This window comes from Panthera tigris, chromosome E1 (genome assembly GCF_018350195.1).
Source record: "Panthera tigris isolate Pti1 chromosome E1, P.tigris_Pti1_mat1.1, whole genome shotgun sequence".
NCBI classification, from domain to species: Eukaryota; Metazoa; Chordata; class Mammalia; order Carnivora; family Felidae; genus Panthera; species Panthera tigris.
In genome coordinates this window covers 27,601,727-27,626,980 of record NC_056673.1, presented here as the reverse complement: position 1 = coordinate 27,626,980, position 25,254 = coordinate 27,601,727, and the positions used below count along the sequence as shown (strand labels likewise).

The window sequence follows — 25,254 nt, the reverse complement described above, 5'->3', positions numbered from 1 at the left end:
ATTGATTCCTCTATATATGTTGGAAACCATGGTCTTATCATTTCTCTTACAAAGCACAAAATGAATCTAAAACAAGTCTAATTATTACATGATAATCTTCATTCTGAATCTTCTCCTCTTCTTCATCCTCTTTGACATCTCTTACAGAAGCTGTAGTAGGACCATCCTGGAGAAGCATATCGGTGCACGGCACAGACTTCTTAGCACGTGTCTCAGGAGTGTCATCATTTTGGGGGCTCAGATGATTATCTGGTGGTGACAAATCTCTTGATTTCTGACTTCGAGATAACTCAATAGTAAGTCTCTTTTAAAACAATAACAGCACACATACACATGAGTCAAAAGAAGAGTTCCCTGGTACAGTAAAAATATTTTCAGTAAAAAGATATATCCAGATGTTCCTAAAAACATTTTTGAACCATTTCTCTCACTCCCTCCAGGTTTTGCTTATGGAAAAATCTATGGCAAAAAAAAAAAATCTGCCCAATTTACCCTCATTCTTCTTATATGCAGCCCAAGCTGCACATACAATTAGCAAACTGTAAAGTCAATAAATATAAGCAGTTTTAAATAGTACACTTAACATGAAAATCTCTCAAAGCATGTATTCATTCATATTTCCTCCCTTTTCTATTAACCATTCTCAGCACTTCAATCCTATTACCCCATCTCAATTTCCACTGGCAGAAAGAAGAATCCCTTACATAATGTAGTTTACCACTGTAAGATAAAAATTCCTTAACTGATCCTCCATAATGCTCCATTCAAGAATAGTGAAAATTCAAGATGTGGCAATTTTCAATTATTCTATAACTTAGAATCCTTTGACTTCATGACAGCATGGAAAACAGAAATACTCAAGTCATTGAGAAAAACAAAAAATGTTTACCTCAATGAGAGCAGCACTGTCCAATACAGTACGGAAATGTTCTATATGTGCAATGCCCAATAGAAGCACTTGAAATGTGGCCAGTGCAACTAAAGAACTGAATTTTTTATTTTAATTAAGTTTGCATAGCCATATGTGGCTAATGGCTAACAAACTGTGAAGAGTGTAAAATTAGAGGCTCAAAGGTGGGAAGTAGATGGGAGAATAAGATAATTGGACTTTTCTACAAAATTACAAAATCTAATTACAAATGTATCAGGCCAATAACACAATATGAAACACTAAACCCAAAATACATTTTTTCCTTACCTCTTTAAGGTTATTTATTTGTTGGATATAGCTAGTTTGTGCAGCTTCTAATTGAGTAATATACCAATGCTGGTCCCGGCATTTTTGAAAGAAAGTTGGAGAACGAACCTGAAACCTTAAAAGAAGAACTGCACATGAAACGTGATCCAAACAGTAAAATATTATCAACCAAGCCTTGAATCTATAACTATAAATTCTATAATTTTAAGTTTACTTGACTACATTACAACAAAACTAAAATTCAAATTGAATTCAGAGCTGCTGGTATCAACCATTTATGCATATAGTTTACAAATTAGAATGACATAATGTTCTGAGAAGTTCTCTTCAAGAGGGAGGCAAACCATAACAGACTCTTAACAATAGAGAAGAGACTGAGGGTTGCTGGCGTGGGGGGGTGGGGGGGGGTGGGGAGGGGTTTAGAGCGCTAAATGGGTAATGGGTATTAAGGAGGGCACTTGTTGTGATGAGCACTGGGTGTTATATGTAAGTGATGAATCACTAAGCTCTGCTCCTGAAACCAATGCACTATATGTTAACTAACTTGAATTTAAATAAAAACTTGGAAGAAAAAAGTTATCTTCAAGTCAGTTGTCTAAATTCAAACTATACTTTTGTAAAGAAATAACATTACATATCATGGTTAAAGCTCCCAAACTACTAGTTCAAATACATTGTTGATCATGAGATGGGAAGACCATGCTATGCAGGAAGAAAGAAGCTAATGCTTTCCTTCCCCTTTCTTGCTTAGGCCAGGCACTACAAAAATAGGCAAAGTTTGTTTTAGACTCTGTTTTTTTTCTTTCCTGCCTCCATCTCATGTTCCCATTTTTCTTACTCCTCAATAAAAAAATAATTTAAAGGATCAACTACCCAGGACTGCTTTACTGTCCCCCAAAGAGTTGCATCCTCTAAATAACCTATATTCTAAACCCCTCCAGATAGCAGCTTAAATCAACCCTCCATATATCACAATACAGCATATTTCAGGAGGGTTAGGGAAAAAACCAAGTATAATAAAGGATTTTAATGGGTAAGTGATAGGATCTCAATCTTTTCAGAGTTATCTGTACTTTTAAAACACTAATACCTACTAATGCAAAGAATCTCTACCTACGTCAGATGAATGAAAATGAGTCTATTTATAATGAAAAAATTTTCAGTAACATGTAAAGATGTTTCTAAAGAAAGGAAGAGTCCCAAGAGAAAAGACTAACTTGGAAGCCTGCAAATCCTCTTTCCAGTCTTGTCACCTTTATGTTAAATACTATTCCATTTTTCGTAACATTTTAAAGCTAGTATAGGAATCTACTGACCATCTAGAATTATCTGCAGCAGATAACTATTTCCAGTCAAGCATACTCAGGCATTAGAGGTCAGAGATTATTCACTCAATCACTAGCTTAAGTGGATACTGCCTACTCAGTATACACTGGTAAGACTTCCAAAAGACTATTACTTTTGAATACCTAATGAACTACAGCCAAGCCCACACATTATCATTAGTTAGTATATGTATCATCAAAACAAAAGCAAGCAACAGGTAAAATTCCTTAACTTTCTCATTTAACAAAAAGAGAATAAAATACATATTTATTCATATGTAGTTGTAGAAAAGCCTTAAGTAACTTTCTGATATGTACATTTAAAATTCCTTCAGAATTTTGAATTGAGGTTCAAATTTTCAGCGATCTCCCATTAAATATTATGAGCAATAAGATAATTAAAAGCCTCCCCTCCACGAATCCTACAGCAATTTATTTATACTGCTATTATAGCACTATCTTTTAGAAAAAATTGTTTTTATCTACCCATTTCATCTTGATTTTCCTGAGGACAAAATCCATCTTATTCTTTCTTAATATTAACCCACTGCCACTCAGTAAACATTGCTGTATAAATGATAATAAGATATTACAATAGGAATCTGTTCCTGCACTAATATTCAAGCCTGTAAGTAAAAGTTTTGTTATAAATAGGGATGGCCTAAATAAAGAATTAGAATTTGGGCTAAATTGCATTTAAAAAAAAAAGAAACTATTACACAGATTTCCACCAGAAAGATTCAACATTACTATGACTCCAATAAGGAGAGGACTAAGGATTTAAAAAAAAAAAAAAAAAAAAAAAAGCTCTTGGGGCACTTGGGTGACTTAGTTAAGTGTCTGATGCCTGATTTCAGGTCAGGTCATGATCCCAGGGTTGTGGGACAGAACCCCACATTAGGCTCCATGTTGACAGCATGGGATTCTCTCTCCCTCTCTCTTTGCCCCTCTCCTGCCCTCTCTCTCTCTCTCTCTCTCAAAATAAATAAATAAACATTTTTTTTTAAAGGCCCTTTTGTGGGCTGGTCAAATTGATGGCTGAATAATTTTGCTATCTTCCCTATGGTAAAGTATGGAATAGCAACAAACTATTTGTTTTGGCAAATAAGAATAGTAATAACAAAACCCTGAAAGGTTATAAAATGGAACTAAAATAATTCCCCAAATGAAGACAAAAACAAGAATCTTTTTTCCTACACTGAAAATGCAATACTCTTTTATCACTTATTCATTCTCCCAAAAGGGTTATGAAGAACACATACGAGTAAAGGTTCATACAACAGCAACTCCTACAGCATGCTCTGAATCAAAGAGCTCAGAATAAGTGGAAATTAAGAGTATACCAAATCAATCCCAAGGAAAAAGCTCTGAAAATGGTTTTCATGGAAACTTCTTAAACTGTTAAACATTGTTCAAAACATAATTGAATCAGGACACTTGGGTGGCTTAATCACTTAAGTGTCTGACTTCAGCTCAGGTCATGATCTCACAGTTCGTGAATTTGAGCCCCACATTGGGCTCTCTGTGCCCCTCCCCCAGTTGCTGTCTCTCACAAAATAAATAAACTTAAAAAAACCCCAAAAAACCATAATTGAATCTACTTTTTTAATACTCAAGCTCTCATTGTCATCATCAAATTAAAACATCATGTAATGATGCTCCAAAATGTCTGACTTATACAAGGTACCCCAGTATTAAACAGGGCTGTGCGGTTTTATAGTCAGTGTTTATGTTGTCCTTCCTTACAAATAACACACCAACTACTTATCACTTAATTTGTTTTCATGAATTTTCATTTCTATTTCCTTACTTTTAATTTGGTGTTATCTGGAAGAAACTGAAAATTATTTTGTGAATTTAAGCTTGTAAAACCAGTCACCCACATATAATATACAATGTCAAGTGAAAAAACATAAGTACTTGATCCCTCAATATTTTTGTATTTCCAAATGGGGAGGTTGCTAGATGTTCAATAGGTAACTAAATGGAACATTACTTATAAGAAGCAGTAGTTTCCTGGGGTGCCTGGGTGGCTCAGTTGGTCAAGTGTCCGACTTCGGCTTAGGTCATGATCTCACTGTACTTGAGTTCAAGCCCCGTGTTGGGCTCTGTACTGACAACTCAGAGCCTGAAGCCTGTTTTAGATTCTGTGTCCCTCTCTCTCTCTCTCTCTCTCTACCCCTCTCCCACTTGCACTCTGTCTCTCTCTTTCAAAAATAATAAATATTTAAAAAAAAAAAAAAAGTAGTAGTTTCCTTTCTATGGAATTACTAACTAGATGTCAAGCACATTTCTAAGTTATATTACTCACTATACAGGACTTCTGAAAAGAAACAAAAACATAATAGGATTATAGTTAGTATGAATTTCAGTATTCATGTTTGTTAAATTAATAAATTTCAAAATAAAGTTCTGATGACATTATTCCCCCATGATAAAAACAATATCAAATGTTTCCTATTACCTTAAAATCACTGTATCATTTTGCCGATTCAAGTATCCTTCATTGGCAAGTAAGTCCAAACGGAAAAATCTATTATAACCCCAGCATTCTCCAACTTCAAAGTCAGATGCAAATTCTCGAATGATATTTTTGGTAGGATCATTGCAGGACTGATGAACCATCTCTACACGATACTCATACCTAAATTTGAAAAACAGACTATTAATACAGAGTTAATAAACAAGAATAGAAGACAAACATACTGAAACACTAAGTAGGTCATTAATAACCTGAGAAAAAACTTATTGACACATTTCTTTCAGAAATGACTATCATTTATAAAGACACCAGTTTTGTAATGGGTTCCGACAAAATGACTGACACCAGGTCCTTTTTCCCTCTTAAAAATGTTTACCAATAGAGGCGCCTGGGTGGCTCAGTTGGTTGAGCATCCAACTCAGCTCAGGTCATGATCTCATGGCTTGTAGGTTTGAGCCCCGCATTGTACTCTGTGCTGACACTGCAGAGCCTGCTTGGGATTCTCTCTCTCCCTCTCTCTCTGTTCCTCCCCTACTTGTGTTCTCTCTTAAAAGAAATAACTAAAGGGGCGCCTGGGTGGCTCAGTCGGTTAAGCGTCCGACTTCAGCTCAGGTCACGATCTCACAGTCCGTGAGTTCGAGCCCCGCGCCAGGCTCTGGGCTGACGGCTCAGAGCCTGGAGCCTGCTTCAGATTCTGTGTCTCCCTCTCTCTCTGACCACCCCCCATTCATGCTCTGTCTCTCTCTGTCTCAAAAATAAACAAAACGTTAAAAAAAAAAAAAAAGAAATAACTAAAAACTTAACAAAAATTTAAAAAACATGTTTACCAATATAGCAGGTATAAAATAGCACCTCAAAAAATAAATAAATTTTGTATAAAATAGTACTTTCAAAGTTACTTTTGCTTTAACAAAGGTACTTACTCACAGGGGTGCTAATAAAATATAATTAAAAATGACAAATTATTAAATATTGGTGAGGATGTAGAGAAATATGAACTCTCATACATTGCTGGTAGAAAACATAGAATTGTGCAGTCACTGTGGAAAAGCTTGGCAAGTCCCCAAAGATGTTATAAACACAGAATTACCATATAATCCTGCAATTCTATACTAGATGTATATTCAAAAGAAACAAAAACATATGTCCATATAGAAACTGTACGGGATTACTCATAATAGCCAAAAGTTGCATACAACCCAAATATCCATCAGCAGATGAATGGATAAACAAATTGAAGTATATACTTAAAATTGGATATTATTCAGTCATATAAAGGAATGATGTTCTGGTATATGCTTCAACATGAGCAAACCTTGAAAACACCATGCTAAGTGAACAGACGCCAAACAAAAGGTCCGACTATAGGATCTTCTATATGAAATATCCACAATAGGCAAATACACAGAGACAGAAAAAGCAAAATTGTATTTATCTAGGTATAGGGGAAGAAAGGAATATGGAGTGTTTACTTAATGGGTATGGGGTGTTCTGGGGTGATGAAAACACTCTGAAATTAGAAAGAGGTGATGGTTTACAACACTCTACATGCACTGAATTCCACTGAATTGTATATTTTAAAATGGTTAATTATTCTTCCAATCCATGAGCACGGAATGTTTTTCCATTTCTTTATATCTTCTTCAATTTCCTTCATAAGCTTTCTATAGTTTTCAGCATACAGATCTTTTACATCTTTGGTTAGGTTTATTCCTAGGTATTTTATGATTCTTGGTGCAACTGTGAATGGGATCAGTTTCTTTGTCTTTCTGTTGCTTCATTATTAGTGTATAAGAATGCAACTGATTTCTGTACATTGATTTTGTATTCTGAGAATTGCTGAATTCATGTATCAGTTCTAGCAGACTTTTGGTGGAGTCTATTGGGTCTTCCATGTATAATATGTCATCTGCAAAAAGTGAAAGCTTGACTTCTGGAAAACAGTGTGGAGGTTCCTCAAAAAATTGAAAATAGATCTACCCTATGACCCAGCAATAGCACTGCTTGGAATTTACCCAAGGGATACAGGAGTGCTGATGCATAGGGGCACTTCTACCCCCAATGTTTATAGCAGCACTTTCAACAATAGCCAAATCATGGAAAGAGCCTAAGTGTCCATCAAATGATGAATGGATAAAGAAGTTGTGGTTTATATATACAATGGAATACTACGTGGCAATGAGAAAGAATGAAATAGGGCCTTTTGTAGCAATATGGATGGAACTGGAGAGTGTTATGCTAAGTGAAATAAGTCCTACAGAGAAAGACAGATACCATGTTTTCACTCTTATGTGTATCCTGAGAAACTTAACAGAAGACCATGGGGGAGATGAAGGGAAAAAAAAAAAAAAAGAGAGAGGGAGGCAGCCAAACCATAAGAGACTCTTAAAAATGGAGAATAATCTGAGGGTTGATAGGGAGTGGGAGGGAGGGGAGCTCCTGGTGGGTGATGGGCATTAAGGAGGGCACCTGTTGGGATGAACACTGGGTGTTGTATGGAAACCAATTTGACAATAAATTTCATATTAAAAATAAATAAAATAAAATGGTTAATTATATGTTACATGAATTTCACCTCTACAATATTAACTTGTTCTATTTTTAAAATGAGTAGTGAAAAACTCAAAATACACAGAAAAACAATCAAGAATATTGAAAATCTGGGGGAGAATACATTAATGCAGATAGTCAAATACATCTGGGTTCAAAACAGATAAAAGTTTAAGATCAATAGTGTATGTGCTGCCGAAGCGAGCACAAAGATCAATAGAAAAAAGTAAAAACTCACATTGTATGAAAAACCATATAATGTATGAAAGAAGTTCCTTTACCAGCTTTAGTTCTTTAAAATCATGACAAATACATACTTGTATTTCTAACAAATGTGGGAATTAATCCAAATTAAAATACTTAACTTAGCATCTAAACCCCAATCTTAGATAAAACTAAAACCTTAAATTTGAATATTCCTTCTACCAAACTGAAGGCTCTGAATAAATATAATAACTGTTCACTTAAAAATTTTAGAATTATTTAATTACTCCTCCAGGAAAAGTTCAACTCTTTCCTTAAGCAACTCAAAGAAATTCCCTTCTCTAAAACAAGGCACTCAGCAAGGACTGTAGAGTTAATTTCAGGATGTCACTCATATGCAAATATTCTCTGAAAGTCTATACACGTGTATGCCAACACACCTTTAGAGAGATACTTAAGCATAATGAAATTATGATAGTACTTCTGCAGCATCCCAGATGATACTAAAATATACTAGATAATGACACAAAGATTTAAGTTTTATTTCATATTTTAGCAGTTAAACTACTTCACTGTTCAACTCTGAATTCCATAACTGAATGACATTTTAATATTAATGAAAAAGTATTCAAAACTTTCCTCTAGGTTTATTGAAGTGTTAAGAGAATTAACAGATAATAAGATGTCACTTTATCAGAATAGAAAGGTCTCGCTAAAGTATTTAGATAATATTTAACAAATATATGAATCATAATCTTTTTCAACCTCAGTATCCTGAATGTTTCATTATCACTGATAACATTTATTGCTGTTTATAAGACAATGTGAACTTTAGGTTCCTGAAGTGTATATGATCAACAATAAAAGCACAGAAATAAAATCAGTACCAAAGGCAACAGAAATGTCACAAAATCTACCTATCAGTAACAGAGAAAGGAAACTTTCCAACACAGGAAATAGAGATAGATCAAGAAATAGCTTAATCAAGAGATGAGGAGAGGCCCAAGATTTAATGGTAGCAACAGGGACACAAACAAAATCCTGTAATCACTGAGATTCTTATAATTCTGCCCTCGATCAACCACTTTCCAACCAAAATGGCTCATTTCAGAGAATCAAAACAGCTTGGTCGTTAACAACAACAATACAGAAACCAAAAAGTCTGTGTTAAACCGACTGCTGTTAAACAATGCCGATCTTGAGTGAATAATTTGAGCCATCACTGTATTACCATCTGTGAAATGGGACTAATATAACCTACAGCTCACAAGGGGATAGTAAAGAAAAATGGTACTATAAAGCACAGTGCTTGGCATAAAGTAAATACATAGCAGACGTTAGCTCTTATAATAACAACACAGGTTAGAGACACGCCTATGTGGCTCTGTCATTTAAGCGCCAACTATTGATTCTGGCTCAGGTCATAATCTCACAGCTAGTAAGATCAAGCCCTGAGTCAGGCTCTGCGCTGACAGCACAGAGCCTGCTTGGGATTCTCTCTCTGCCCCTCCCACACTCACTCAGGCACATGCAGGTGCTTTCTTTCTTTCTCTAAATGAATAAACATTAAAAAAAGAAAATACAGGTGAGTCCACTGCTAAAGATCACACAGGAGATTTGAAGCAAAGCCAACAGCTAAAACATACTTGTAATTCAAAGGCAGAATCCTTTCCATATCACTAGCACTATTCATAGTTTGACTCCCCAGTAGGGGCAAGAATATTCTGCATTAAGGTTAGTCTATGTCAGAAGTTGTTAAAATGTAATCTGTGTGCCCAAGGGTCAGCTCCTAAATGGTCCTTTCAGAGATCCAAAATGTCAACCATTATCGTAATATTAAGTTGTGTGCCTCTTTCATTGTGAGGACATTCGGAACAATGGTGCAGAAGAACAGTAGTTAAAAATGTACCAGTAAAGGGGCACCTGGGTGGCTCAGTCAGTTAAGCTTCCAACTTTGGCTCAGGTCATGATCTCGCAGTTTGTGGGTTTGTGCCCTGTGTCGGGCTCTGTGCTGACAGCGCAGAGCCTGGAGCCTGCTTCAGATTCTGTGTCTCCCTCTCTCTCTGCCCCTTCCCTGCTCATGCTCTGTCTCTTGGTCTCTCTCTCAAAAATAAACATTAAAAAAAATTTGTTTTTAATGTACCACTAAAGTCATTAAATTATTCAGTACTACACACTTTCAGACAGTGAAACAAAATGCCAGTGTCTCTCAGGAATGTTTTTGATGAAGTAGTAAAATTGATACATTTTATTAAATCTCACATCTTGCTGTCACAAAATGGGACACATACATAAAGTACTTTTGCTGTATAGTCACGTACAATGGTTGTCTTGGGTAAATAACTTTAACTTAGTTGCAAATTCACTTTTTTGTGTGTAATATCAAATTAAAAGAACAACAATAAACAAGGGTTATTCAGTTGTGGATATCTGGCAGACATTTTCTGGACCAAAACATCTAAAGAAAAAAACTTCCAATATTGGTTGCCAATGATAAAACACAAGCTTTGAAATAAAAAAGTCCTAACTCTGGAAAATCTGGAGGTGCTACATGAGCTTAAAAGCTTTCTAACAGGGGCGCCTGGGTGGCTCAGTCAGTTAAGCGTCCGACTTCGGCTCAGGTCATGATCTCACGGTCCGTGAGTTCAAGCCCCGCGTCGGGCTCTGTGCTGACAGCTCAGAGCCTGGAGCCCGTTTCAGATTCTGTGTCTCCCTCTCTCTGCCCCTCCCCTGTTCATGCTCTGTCTCTCTCGGTCTCAAAAATAAATAAACGTTAAAAAAAAAAAAATTAAAAAAAAAAAAAAAAGCTTTCTAACAGAGGCACCTTCGTGGCTCAGTCAGTTAAGGGTCTGACTCTAGATTTCAGCTCAGGTCATAATCTCACGGTTGTGAGTTCGAGCCCCATGTCAGGCTCTGCACTGACGGTGCAAAGCCTGCTTGGGATTCTCTCTCCCTGTCCCTTTGCTCCTCCCCAGCTCTCTCAAAATAAATAAACGTAAAAAAAAAAAAAAAGTTTTCTAACACTTGAGGACTCTCCTGATAAAAAATGGTAGTATCAATGAATGTAATTCTTTAATATCACATGATGAAATGTGTCAACTGTATATTTAGCAAATTATTATTTTCTTTTTTTTAATGTTTATCATTTTTGAGAGAGAGTGCAAGCAGAGAGAGAGGGAGACACAGAATCCGAAGCAGGCTCCAGGCTCTGAGCTGTCAGCACAAAGCCCAATGCAGGGCTCAAACTCAAGAACTGTGAGATCATGACCTGAGTCAAAGTCAGACGTTTAAGTGACTGAGCCACCCAGGTGCCCCTGTAAATTATTATTTTCTAAATGATCAACACATGAGTAAAACATCCATTCCAAGTATAAGACAGATTAGGGGCCCCTGTGTGGCTCAGTTGGTTGAGCATCTAACCCTTGATTTTGGCTCAGCTCATGTTCCCAGGGTTGTGGGATCGAGCCCTTTGTTGGGTTCAGCATGGAGCCTGCTTAAGATTCATCCTCTCTCTCTCTCTCTCTCTCTTTCTCTCTCTCTCTCTGTCTCTCTCTCTCCCTCCCTCCCTCCCTATCCCTCTCCCCTCCTCACACTTGCTCTCTAAAATTTAAAACACACCCACACAAAAAAAAACAAAGTACAAGACAGACCAATTAAGTTCTCATTGTTGTTTGTTTTTTGAGTAAATAGCTTTAATGAAGTATAACAAAGGAAGTTACACAATCTGGTAATTTTTATATGTATACACACATACACATAAATACATACCCATTAAACCATTACTACAACCAAGATACAAAACACATCCTTTCCCAGTTTCCTCTGCCTTTTGTGCTCCCTTCCTTAGCATTTTCCTCCACCTAACCCCAGCCCTGTCTGTCCCTCCATCTCCAAACAACTACATACATGCATTCTGTCACTACAGATTAGTTTGCATTTTTCTAGAGTTTTTACATTAGTGGAATCATATATACATATTCTAGTTTCTTTCACAAATAATTTAAAAACCATTCATGTTGTTGCATGTATCAATAGTTCATAACTCTTTATTGCTGAGTGGTATTCCATTGTAGGGACACACCAAAATTTATTTATCTATTCAGCTGTTGATTGAAATTAGAGTTGATTCTATCTGGCTATTACAAACAAAGCTGCTATGAACATTTGAGTAAAAATCCTTGTGTGGACATACAGTCCCTTTTCTCTTGGGTAAATATCTAGGAGTGGCTTAGCTGAGTCATGTAGCAAGTGTATAGTTAGCTTGTTAACAAATCACCAAATAGTTTACAAAAGTGGTAGTTACTGTTTTACATTCCCATGAGGAAGGTACACGACTTCAAATTTCTATATATTCTTGCCAATACTTGGTATGATCTTTTTTCTTTCTTTAAATGTTTGTTTATTTTTGAGAAAGACAGAGAGACAGCAGGGGAGGGGCAGAGAGAGAGAAAGAGATTCTCAAGCAGGCTCCTAACAGCCCAGAGCCCACTCAAACTCACGAACTGTGAGATCATGAGCTGAGCCAAAATGAAGAGTCAAACACTCAACCAACCGAGCCACCCAGGCACCCCGCCCAGTATGATCTTTTTAATTTTACCCAATGCAATAGGATATAGTGGTATCATACTGTTTATAAACTTCCATTTCCCTAATGATTAATGCAATAGGGTATACTGGTAGTGTATTGCCGGTAAATTTCCCTTTCCCCAATGGCTAATTCTATTAATTACTTTAAATAGGTTTATTTTCCCATCAATATATCTTTCATAGTGAGATGTCAAATGTTTTGTCCCCAGGGGGAAGGGAGCTTGTTTATTTTTTAATTGCTGAGTTTTGAGAGTTCCTTATATATTCTGGATAAAAGTCTATGTAACTTGAAGAGGTGAACTTCATGGTTTTCATGAAGTCTAGTAAATGTGTTCTTTTAAAGATTATACTTTTGGTTTGTAAAACAGCAATGCCTAACCCAAAGTCACAGATATTCTATACGTTTTTTTGTTTTAGAATTTACATCTAGGACTATGGTCAGTTTTCACTAATTTACATATGTAGTATGAGGTATGGGTGTAAGTTTATGTTCTTTGCATATAGATATCCAAATGTTCAAGGACCAAGACTATACTCTCTCCACAGCATTACCTTTGCATCTGTATCAAAAATCCGTTGTGCTTATGAATGTGAGCTTATTTCTGAATGTGGTATATTCCATTGATGAATTTTTCTATCCTTATGTTAACACTATGCTATATTAATACTGTAGCTTTACTGTAAGTCTCACAATCATGTAGGTTTAGTCTAATTTTGTGTTCATCTCAATGATTTTCTCTATTGCTTTTTCAATTTTTATTTCATTGCATTCTGCTCTGATCTTTATTGTAATTTCCTTTCTTCAGCTTACCTTCCATTTAACTTGTTTTTCTTTTCTCTAGTTTTTTAAAGTAGATGTTAAGATCACTGACTCGCAACCTTTCTGCTTTTCACTTACCAACTAATCCTTCAACAATGTAGGGGGGTTAGGGGCCCTGATCCCCACACAGTCAAAAATGTGTGACTTCTGACTCCCCCAAAATTTAATAGACCACCGTTGACCAGAGGCCTTACCAATAACATAAACAGTTGATTAAGTGTATTCTGTACGCTATTTGTATCATATACTATATTCTCACAACAAAGTTAGCTAAAGAATATGTTAAGAAAAAGGTAAGGAAAATACAACTACAATACTGTACTTACTGTATTTATTGAAAAAAATCTGTGTATAAATGAACCTGCAGTTCAAACCTTGCACTGTTCAAACCCATATTGTTCAAAGGTCAACTGTATATAGGCATTTATTGCTATAAATTTCCCTCTACTTACTACTTTAGCAGCACACTACAAATCCTAATATGTTTTCATTTTCATTTGGTTCAAAATATTTTTTGTTGTTCAAAATACTTTAAAAAAATCCCTTATGATTTCCTCTTTGATCCAGAGTTATTTAGAAATGTGTTAAGTTCCAAATATTTCAGATTTCCAAAATACAGTATGTTAATATCTAAATTAATTCCATGATTGCAAGAGAACATACTTTGAATGAGTTGAATCCTTTTGAATTTATTGAGATATGTTTTATATCACAGAATATGGCCTCTCTTGGTAAACAATCTGGGCACTTCTGCTACTGTCTGATCAGTCTATAAATGTCAATCAGGGGAGGCTGGTTGACAATCTCTACCTTTTAACTGGGTAGTGAGACAATTTACACGAATACATTTGGGTATTCATCCCATCTGTTCTTTTGTTACCCATTAATTCTTTCTGCCTTCTTTAGGTATTTGTTTGTAAATCCATTTTATCCCCTTTGTTGCTTTATTAGCAATATGTCTTTGTCATTTTAATAGTGGCTTTATAGTTTATGGCTGCGGTAGGCTGAATATTACCCCCTACCCCAAGATATCCACATCTTAATCCCTGGAATGTGTGATTGTTAACTTTTCAAGCAAAAAAGGAGAGTATACAGCTGGGATTAAGCTAAAGATCTTCAGATGAGGGAACTATCCTGGATAATCCATGTAGACCTAAATATAATGATGAGTGTTACTTTAAGAGAAAAGTAGAGGAACACCTGGGTGGCTCAGTTGGTTAATCGTCTGACTCTTGATTTTGGCTCAGGTCATGATCTCATGGTTCCAGAGATCAAGCCCTGCTTAGACTCTTCTTGGGATTCTTCTCCCCATCTCTCTTTGCCCCTCCCCCGCTTGCACACATACACTTAACGCTCTCTCTGTCAAAATCAATAAACATTTAAAAAAAATTTTAAGAAAAACATTTAATATGCAATAGGTTTAATTATTTTTAGTGAATAAAAGATCAATTTGTTTTAATTTCTAATTCTGAAAACATCAACAGAAGTAATCTACATAAAGAAAAATCGTTTAGAGCGCCTGGGTGGCTCAGTGGGTTAAGCATCTGACTCCTGGTTTTGGCTCAGGTCATGATCTCAGTTTCTCCAGTTTGAGCCTGGTGTCAGGCTCTGTGCAGGCAGCTTGGGGCCTGCTTGGGATTCTCAGTGTCTCTCTCTCTCTCTCTCTCTGCCCCTCCCCTCACGCTGTCTCTGTCTCTGTCTCTCTCAAAATAAAAAAATAAACTTTAAAAAAATAATCAGCCTAAAATAATCCTTAAAAAAAAAATAGTTCTTGCTCAATTTTGACTGATTACTCTCCTCATTTTTGATGTTTTCCTGCCTCCTTACATGTCAATTAATCTTTGACTGAACATCAGATATTGTAAATTTGACTTTTTCAGGTACTAGACATTTTGTGATCCTATAAATTTTCTTGAACTTTGCTCTGGGACACAATTTAGTTACAAGATCTTTCAGGCCTTGCTTTTTCTTTGTTAGGTGGGTTGGGAGCAGTGTTCAGTCTAGTACTAATAGTTCTCCATTACTGAAGCAACAATTTCCTGACTATTGTATTTAGTGCCCATGAATTACAAGCTTCTCCACTACAGTTGTAAGAACAGACACATTACTACCTCTTATGGGCACCAGGCACCACTCCCTCTAATCTTTCAGATGCTTCTTTCCCGAACCTCAGATAGTTTCCTCATACATGTGCCCTGATCAGTACTCTGCAGAACACTAAATTTAAGGGAACCCTCTACAGATCTCCAGAGTTCTCTGTGGAGCTGTCCCCTCTCTGGAATTCTGTCCAACACATTCTAGCTAAACTGGTCTTCCTGGGCACTCAAACACAGAGAGTCTGCCAGACTCTACCTCAGCTCTTCCTCCCTATGTTACAGACTGAAAACTCTCTCAAGGCTATATAAGGTGAGGCAATCATACAGCTTATCTGCTTCTTATTTCTAAAGGATTGCTTTCATTTGTTGCCTCATGTCCAGAAAGTGTTGTTTTTCTTTCTTTCTTTTTTTGATTTTTGCAGGAGAAAGGGTTATCTCCTTATTACACCATCATAGCTAGAAACAGACATCTCATACCACATCAACAAATTTTACTGCAGTAGAGTAAAATAAAATTCACTGATATGGTTCTAGATTCCCCATTACAAACTACATTCAACAAACTACAACTTGTTCAACTTTGGTGTAATACCAAAATTCACAATTATCTAAAACTGCTTTTCTAAATATTCCTCCTTAAAAAAAGTAGATTAGTGGTTCCCAAGAAATGGGGAGAAGGGGGAAGGGAAGTTACTACTAATGGGTCTTTTCATGGGGTGATATAAAAGTTCTGAAATTAGTTATCAGTGACAGTTACAGCACTCACTGAATATACTAAAATCTACTGAACTGTACACTTATTTATAAGGTCAATTTTATGGTATATGAATTGTTTGTATCTCATCAAAAACAAAACAAAACAAAAAAAAAACGACTTTTCCCAACTACCCATGATATTCAAAATCTGAGACCAGATTTTAAACATATACTTCAACCAAAGAACTTATTGCAACAAAGTGAATATAGAAGCCAATGTGAGGATCCATTTGTCTTTTTTAAAGCTATACATTAAGACATTTCAAAAAATGCAAAATAGTACAAGTTTTCTCACCAAATATTATTTTGCTTTAGAAAAATAGTTATCAAAAAAAAAAAAGAAAAAAAAAAAAGAGGTTAGAGTGGGAGAGAGCCAAAGCATAAGAGACTGTTAAAAACTGAGAACTGAGGGTTGATGGGGGGTGGGAGGGAGGGAAGGGTGGGTGATGGGTATTGAGGAGGGCACCTTTTGGGATGAGCACTGGGTGTTGTATGGAAACCAACTTGACAATAAATTTCATATATTAAAAAAAAAAAAAGAAAGAAAAATAGTTATCTTTCACAAGAATATTATTTATGTTAGTATACAATAGGTTTATTATTTTAAAGCGAACTTACAACATTTTTTTAAGGTTTTCTCAGTTTTAATTTCTAACTCAGAAAATAACAGATATAACCCATATTCAAACAAACAAACAAACAAACAAACAAACAAAAAACTCTTGGGCCATGTGGGTGGCTCAGTCAGTTAAGCTTCTGGTTGATTTTGGCTCGCATCATGATCTCCTGGTTCATGAGTTCAAGCCCCAGGTCAGGCTCTGCACAACACAGAGCCTGCTCGGGATCCTCTCTCTCTCTCAAACACAAAACAGAAAAAAGAACACCTGGCCTTCCAACGTACACTGAATTTAAAAAAATTAAGAACAAAAACCAAAAGCCAAAAAACCTCTTTGGGGTTTGCAATAAAATTTAAGAGTATAAAGAGTCCAGGTGCCTGGGTGGTTGTCATTAAGCATCTGACTTTGGCTCAGGTTATGATCTCAAGGTTTGTGAGTTTAAGACCCACACTGGGTGAGCTCAAGCCCCACTTCACGTAAAAAACAAACAAACAAACATGAGCTCTGCTTGGGATGAGCCCCACTTTTCTCTCTCTCTCCCTCAAAAAAGAAATTTAGAAATTTTTTTAATTAAAAAAAATTGAGTTAAAAAAAAAAGAGGAGTATTCCTGAGGCAGTTTTAGAACTGCCAGTTTGTGATCTCACAGTTCATGAGTATGAGCCCCACTGCTGTCAGTGCAGAGCCCACTTCAGATCCTCTGTCCACCTCTCTCTGCCCCTCCCCCTTCACGTGCGCTCTCCCTCACTCTCAAAAATAAATAAACATTAAAAAAAAAAGAAAGAACTGCCAGTGTGTGCTATACTATGCCAGGGATTCCATACTAGTACACATCTTAACAGATACAACAATACAGTAACTAACAAAAGTTAAAAAATCCTAAGAGGAATGCATATAAACACACATTAAAGTTTGTTATTTAATTGCATGTCTTACTTGGAAGTTTCAGGCAAGCCAGCTGACAGTTCCAGAAACACAGATAAGTAGTAACCACGAACGACTCCATTTCCATCCTTAAAAAAAGGAAGAAGAGTCAACTACACATCAATAATTAAAGAGAGAGAGAGAGGTTATACAAATACAAACTCTAGATCAACTTAAGTGTAAAAATTTAAGCAACAACGAAGCAAACATTAATATCTCCTATTTGGATTGGGAAATACTTCTACGATTAAAGCAGTAACACAGATAAAAAGACCAACAGATTTAAATCTCTAATAATTTAAATCTTTTGTACATTAAAAAAGAAAATGATGAAAATATATAGGCATTCAAACTAAGGAAAATGTCAACAACTATGATAAAAGTTAAGAATTCTAGGGGCACCTGGGTGGCGCAGTTGGTTAAGTGAACAATTTCAGCTGGGTCACAATCTTGCCGTTCGTGAGTTCAAGCCCCATGTAGGGCTCTGTGCTGACAGCTCAGAGCCTGTAGCCTGCTTCGGATTCTGCGTTTCCCTCTCTCTCTGCCCCAACCCCAACTCACACTCTGTCTCTCTCCTTCAAAAATAAATAAAACATTAAAAAAAGTTTTTAAAAAAAGAGTTAAGAATTCTAACATACAAAAACGAGTTCTAACATACACAAAACTCTTAAATATCAGCCTCCATGAAAAATCAACACACCAAATACGAAAAAAACCTCAACTTTACTGGGTAGGGGACAAAAAATATTTAAAACCAAAAGTGAGTAAAACAGAAAAAGATAACACTTGATGTTGAAAGTAATTAAATATAATTTCTATATAATGTTTATATGTTAGCATTCCATATAACAGTCTGTCTGAAGATTAAGAAGTTGTTTAAATTTGTATTACAGAGATTATTACAAAGATAATAACTTCCTTCTCTATTTCTTCAGTATTTTGCTCACGTGTCTACCTTTCTAAATGACTATCATTGTTGTAATTACATATATAAACATGTTTTCCCAACCAGACTGTGAGGATTGAAGGAAGGATTCTTATTATTCATCTCCAGTGTCTATTGGGATATGACTATGGAGGAGTACAAGTACTTACTAACCCCTTCATTTCTAGGCTACTATGCTTCAAAAGATCCTGAGGAAACTTTCAGGGTTAAAGGAGGTAAATGCTCAATACACAGTAAAGAATAAATGAATTATCAGTTAAGTGAAAAAAATGAGATACAAAAAATTATGTATTGTATGATCCCATTATATGAAATTATGCAAAGTAAAACTATAGTGAAAAAAACACATCAGTGGTTGCAGAGGGGCCAGGAAGGAAGAAAGAAGGGATCAGCTTAAAAAACAAATGAGAAAAGTGGGGGGTTAAAAATCACGGAGTGGTAATAATTATTTGACTATATAATTTGTGGAAACTTGCCAAAATTAGTAAATTTTATTGAATATAAATTTATCTCAAATTATATTTATTTTAAAAATCTATCAATATCCTTGTTCAAATGGCCAGATTCTTTTCTTCTTTTAAATTATGCTCCTAGAGGGGCACCTGGGTGGCTCAGTCAGTGAAGCATGACTCTTGGTTTTGGTTCAGGTCATGATCTCACAGTTTGTGAGTTTGGGCCCTGCATAGGGCTCTGTGCTGACAGTATGGAGCCTCCTTGGGTTCTCTCTCTCCTCTCTCTCTCTCTCTCTCTCTCTCTCTCTCTCTCTCTCTCTCTCACCCTCCCCTGCTTGGTCTGTATCTCTTTCTCTCAAAAATGAACATTTTTTAAAAAATCTTTAAATTATGCTCCTAGAACTATTTCCCTGGAATAAATTAATAAAAAGGAATAGGGGCGCCTGGGTGGCTCAGTTGGTTAGGCAACTGGCTTGGGCTCAGGTCATGATCTCACAGTTCGTGACTTCAAGCCCAAGTCAGGCTCTGTGCTGATAGCTCAGAGCCTGGAGCCTACTTCGGATTCTGTGTCTCCCCTCTCTCTACCCCTCCCCTGCTCATGCACTGTGTCTCTCTGTCTCTCAATAATAAATAAATGTTAAAAAAAAATTTTAATAAAAAGGAATAAATATTTTTTACTCCTGATCTTTATCAGCTAATAATATTAGAAATCTTTTTAATTTTAATCATAATTTTAAGGAAAATGTTTTAGTATCTTAAGTACATGCCAGCTGCACTTCCAACAAAATACTAGCTTTAAGATTTTTCAACACAGGATTGTGGAAAGATTGCAGCAATGGCAACATAGTTTATGCAACTCTCTAAATCCAAACAGAAAACAAAACAAAACACATAATTGGACAGAAAATCCAAAAGTTCACAAACAATATTTACAACAAAACTAGATAAAAGGTTATCTCCACAACCCCAAAAATATAAGCAAATAAAGATATATCAGTTACAACCATTAAGACCTGTATGATATACACATCTTTATGGGAGAAAAGAGAGGAAAGCTGTAGGACATCTAATGAAACAAAAAACAGGAAAAAGCACAAAATGGCAAAGAGTTGGCCACTGAAAAGCCTCACAAGCCAAATACAGACAACTGAAAATGGAATGAGCTGCTCAACAGATTATGAACTGAGTACAAGGATGCCTAACGTTAACAAGTCTGAGAATTAAATGCAGTTAAGTCACTCTAAATTTTATATACTTATAAGTTCTTATTCTTATTATAAACGAATGTATAGGGCCTTTCATGATAACTCCCGAGATTACATAGAAAGTGCTAGGAGTGAAATAAAAAATAAACAGCGGAGAAATAATAAAAACAAAGGAAGGAGAAGGGCAGAGCCAGGACATCTCTCAGAAAGCAAGGCACCATATTTATTTTTGATTGCCTTATGACATTGGATATCCACATACAAATGAAATCGGGTCCCTACTTCATGTACAAAAATTAACTCAAAATAGATTAAAGTTGTAAACGTAATTCTAAAACTATAAAACTATTAAAATAAAACATAAGAAAAAGGCTTTATGACATTAAATTTGGTAAAGATTTCCTGGCTGTGAAACCAAAAGCAAAAACATAAATTTAACAACATCAAAATTTAAAACTTCTGCACATGAAATGTTAAAAGAATAAAAAGAAACTTACAGAATAGGAGATAATATGTATAAATTATACATCTAATAAATATGTGTAATCATAACCCCTAATAAGGGGTTAATATCCAGAATATATAAAGAATTCCTACAACTCAACACCAACAACAAAATTTTCAAATGGGCAAAGGACTTGAGTACACATTTCTCTGAACAGGATGTACAAATGGTCAATAGGCATAAGATGCTCAATATTACTAATCATTAAAGAAATGCAAACTGAAACCAAACTACTACCTCATTCTCATCAGGATGGCTACTATCAAAGCAGAAAACAAGTACTGACAAAGACAGGGAGAAATTGGAACCCTTGTGCATCACTGAGAGTGTAAAATGGGGTAGTTCCTGCGGAAAACAGTGTAGAGGTTCCTCAAAAAATTAAAAACAGAATTATCATTTGATTTAGCAATACCACTTCTAGGTACATAGCCGAAAGAACTGAAAGCAACATCTTGAGAAGATATTTGCACACCCATGTTCACAGTAGCACTATTCACTAGAGCCAAGAGGTAGAAGCAACCCAAGTGCCAATCAACAGATGAATGGATAAACAATGTGTGGTATAAACGATGTGTGGTATAAACGATGTGTGGTATAAACAATGTGTGGTATACACACTGGATGTTGTTCAGCCTTAAAAAGAGAATTCAGACACAAGCCACAAAATGGATGAACTTTGAGGACATTATGTAAGAAGCCAGTCACAAAAAGACAAATACTGTATGATTCCACATATATGAGATCTCTAGAGCAGTCAAATTCACAGAAACAAAAGGTTTAATGGTGGTTACCAAACTGAGGGGAAGGAGAAAGGGGGAGTTATCATTTAATGAGCAGAGAGTTTCAGTTCTGAAAGATGTAAAAAAAGTTCTGGAGATTTGCTGCACAACATGTGTATATACTTAACAATACTACATGTACACCTAGAAATGATTAAGATAGCAAATTCAGTGTTAAGCATTATTTGCCAAAGAAAAAAAAGAGAATAACATCCTTATAATGAAAACATTCTTGAAAAACATACTTAAAGAATAGATCAAAATTGTAACCCATTTCAAAACAATCCATGACACTAAGAAAACAGTATGACAACCTGCAGAAGGAAAAAAAAATAAAATAAGAATAGGACATAAAAGAATAACATACCAGAATTAGAAACACTCAGAAATCAGGTGATAAAACTAAGGAAAGAATTAGAAATAAAAGAAAAAGTTATTTAAGAAATAATCACTGAACTAAAAAGAACATGAGAGCAAATAAACAAAACAGATCTTGTAAGTGAACTAAGGAAAATTTTTTAAATGAAAAAGAGGGGCATCTGGGTGGCTCAGTCAGTTAAGCATCTGATTCGTGATCTTGGCTCAAGTCATGTTCTCATGGTTCATGAGTTTGAGCCCTGTGTCAGGCTCTGTGCTGACAACATAGGGCTTACTTCGGATTCTGCCTCTCCCTCTGTCTACCCTTCCCCCCCACTTGTGCACTCACTCACTCAAAATAAATAAACTTTAAAATAAATGAACGAGGGGCGCTTGGGTGGCTCAGTCGGTTGAGCATCCGACTTCAGCTCAGGTCATGATCTCATGGTTCATGAGTTCGAGCCCCATGTCGGACTCTGTGCTGACAGCTCAGAGCCTGGAGCCTGCTTCAGATTCTGTGTCTCCCTCTCTCTGCCCCTTCCCCGCTCATGCTCTGTCTCTGTCTCTCAAAAATGAATAAATGTTAAAAAAAAAAAAAAATTAAAATTAAATAAATAATAAAAATAGAAAAAATAAATGAATGAGTGGATGAATGAATAAGAAATGAAAAGCTCATAAGAGTAGAAAGTGATAAATACTGAAGACAGGAAAAGAAATCTCAAAATACAGATAATACACCAAGTCCCAAGAAAAAAACAGAGAAAAAAACATAATAAATACTTAAAACTAGAATTCAGGAAATATTTTCTTAGGGGGAAAAAAAGATGGGACGCCTAGGTGGTTCAGTTGGTTAAGTCTCAACTTTGACTCAGGTCATCATCTCTTGGTTTGTGGGTTCAAGCCCCACACTGGGCTCTGTGCTGACAGCTCTGAGCCTGGAGCCTGCTTCAGATTCTGTGAATCCCTCTCTCTCTGCCCCTCCCCTGCTCATGCTCTGTCTCTCTCTGCCTCTCAAAAATAAATAAAAAACATTAAAAAAGAAAAACAAAAAAGATCTAAATCTACATACTGAAAGACACCAGCATATGACGACTCAAAACAACCAAACACATAATAGTAAATTACTGGACTTAAACAAACAAAAAGATTATTTGGGCATTTAGTCCATATCACTGAATGCTTTTAAGAATTAGTTTAAAGTCTGCTAGAACTGATACATGAATTCAGCAAAGTTGCAGGATACAAAATCAATGTGCAGAAATCAGTTGCATTCTTATACACTAACAATGAAGCAACAGAAAGACAAATGAAGAAACTGATCCCATTCACAATTGCACCAAGAAGCATAAAATACCTAGGAATAAATCTAACCAAAGATGTAAAAGATCTGTATGCTGAAAACTATAGAAAGCTTATGCAGGTAATTGAAGAAGATATAAAGAAATGGAAAGACATTCCCTGCTCATGGATTGGAAGAATAAATATTGTCAAAATGTCAATACTACCCAAAGCTATCTACACATTCAATGCAATCCCAATCAAAATTGCACCAGCATTCTTCTTGAAACTAGAACAAGCAATCCTAAAATTCATATGGAACCACAAAAGGCCCCGAATAGCCAAAGTAATTTTGAAGAAGAAGACCAAAGCAGGAGGCATCACAATCCCAGACTTTAGCCTCTACTACAAAGCTGTCATCATCAAGACAGCATGGTATTGGCATAAAAACAGACACATAGACCAATGGAATAGAATAGAAACCCCAGAACTAGACCCACAAACGTATGGCCAACTCATCTTTGACAAAGCAGGAAAGAACATCCAATGGAAAAAAGACAGTCTCTTTAACAAATGGTGCTGGGAGAACTGGACGGCAACATGCAGAAGGTTGAAACTAGACCACTTTCTCACACCATTCACAAAAATAAACTCAAAATGGATAAAGGACCTGAATGTGAGACAGGAAACCATCAAAACCTTAAAGGAGAAAGCAGGAAAAGACCTCTCTGACCTCAGCCGTAGCAATCTCTTACTCAGCACATCCCCAAAGGCAAGGGAATTAAAAGCAAAAGTGAATTACTGGGACCTTATGAAGATAAAAAGCTTCTGCACAGCAAAGGAAACAACCAACAAAACTAAAAGGCAACCAACGGAATGGGAAAAGATATTTGCAAATGACACATCGGACAAAGGGCTAGTATCCAAAATCTATAAAGAGCTCATCAAACTCCACACCCAAAAAACAAATAACCCAGTGAAGAAATGGGCAGAAAACATGAATAGACACTTCTCTAAAGAAGACATCCGGATGGCCAACAGGCACATGAAAAGATGTTCAACGTCGCTCCTTATCAGGGAAATACAAATCAAAACCACACTCAGATACCACCTCACGCCAGTCAGAGTGGCCAAAATGAAGAAATCAGGAGACTATAGATGCTGGAGAGGATGTGGAGAAACAGGAACCCTCTTGCACTGTTGGTGGGAATGCAAATTGGTGCAGCCGCTCTGGAAAGCAGTGTGGAGGTTCCTCAGAAAATTAAAAATAGACCTACCCTATGACCCAGCAATAGCACTGCTAGGAATTTATCCAAGGGATACAGGAGTACTGATGCATAGGGGCACCTGTACCCCAATGTTTATAGCGGCACTCTCAACAATAGCCAAATTATGGAAAGAGCCTAAATGTCCATCAACTGATGAATGGATAAAGAAATTGTGGTTTATATACACAATGGAATACTACGTGGCAATGAGAAAAAATGAAATATGGCCTTTTGTAGCAACATGGATGGAACTGGAGAGTGTGATGCTAAGTGAAATAAGCCATACAGAGAAAGACAGATGCCATATGGTTTCACTCTTATGTGGATCCTGAGAAACATAACAGAAACCCATGGGGGAGGGAAAAAAAAAAAAAAAAGAGGTTAGAGTGGGAGAGAGCCAAAGCATAAGAGACTGTTAAAAACTGAGAACAAACTGAGGGTTGATGGGGGGTGGGAGGGAGGGCAGGGTGGGTGGTGGGTATTGAGGAGGGCACCTTTTGGGATGAGCACTGGGTGTTGTATGGAAACCAATTTGACAGTAAATTTCATATATTAAAAAATAAAAAAAAAATAAAAAATAAAAAAAAGAATTAGTTTATAATCAGATTTTACCTAATGGAAAATGGAATTAAACATTTAAGATACCCAATTATAGAAAATATAAGCTATGGATTTTATATCCAGCAATACTGGCTTTAGAGTATATAAAATACAAACTGTTTTCAAAATATAAAGTCAGGGAATATTGTTTCCACTAGCTGTTCCAGTAGAATCTACTAGAGAACAAGATTCGGACATCAAAACTCCTACTTAATATGGCAGAAAGTGGGGAAGGGGTGTGGGGAACATGGAGTATAAACAAAAAAATGTCTAAGCAGTTCTCTGTAATCAAACTGATGGTAGAATT

General features: G+C 36.1%; 1 protein-coding gene across 9 annotated transcripts in view; it reads right to left on the bottom strand.

Moving 5' to 3' along the window:
- The window catches only part of TRIM37 (tripartite motif containing 37), a 147,339-nt gene that overhangs the window by 69,200 nt on the left and 52,885 nt on the right, over positions 1-25,254 (bottom strand). For all 9 annotated transcript variants that reach the window (XM_042966059.1, XM_042966055.1, XM_042966054.1 and 6 more), the window contains exons 12-15: positions 17,570-17,646; positions 4,988-5,167; positions 1,199-1,313; positions 89-304 (exon numbers count right to left, since the gene is read on the bottom strand). In XM_042966059.1, coding sequence (XP_042821993.1) covers positions 89-304; positions 1,199-1,313; positions 4,988-5,167; positions 17,570-17,646 — 588 coding nt within the window. The remainder of the gene's footprint in view (positions 1-88; positions 305-1,198; positions 1,314-4,987; positions 5,168-17,569; positions 17,647-25,254) is intronic.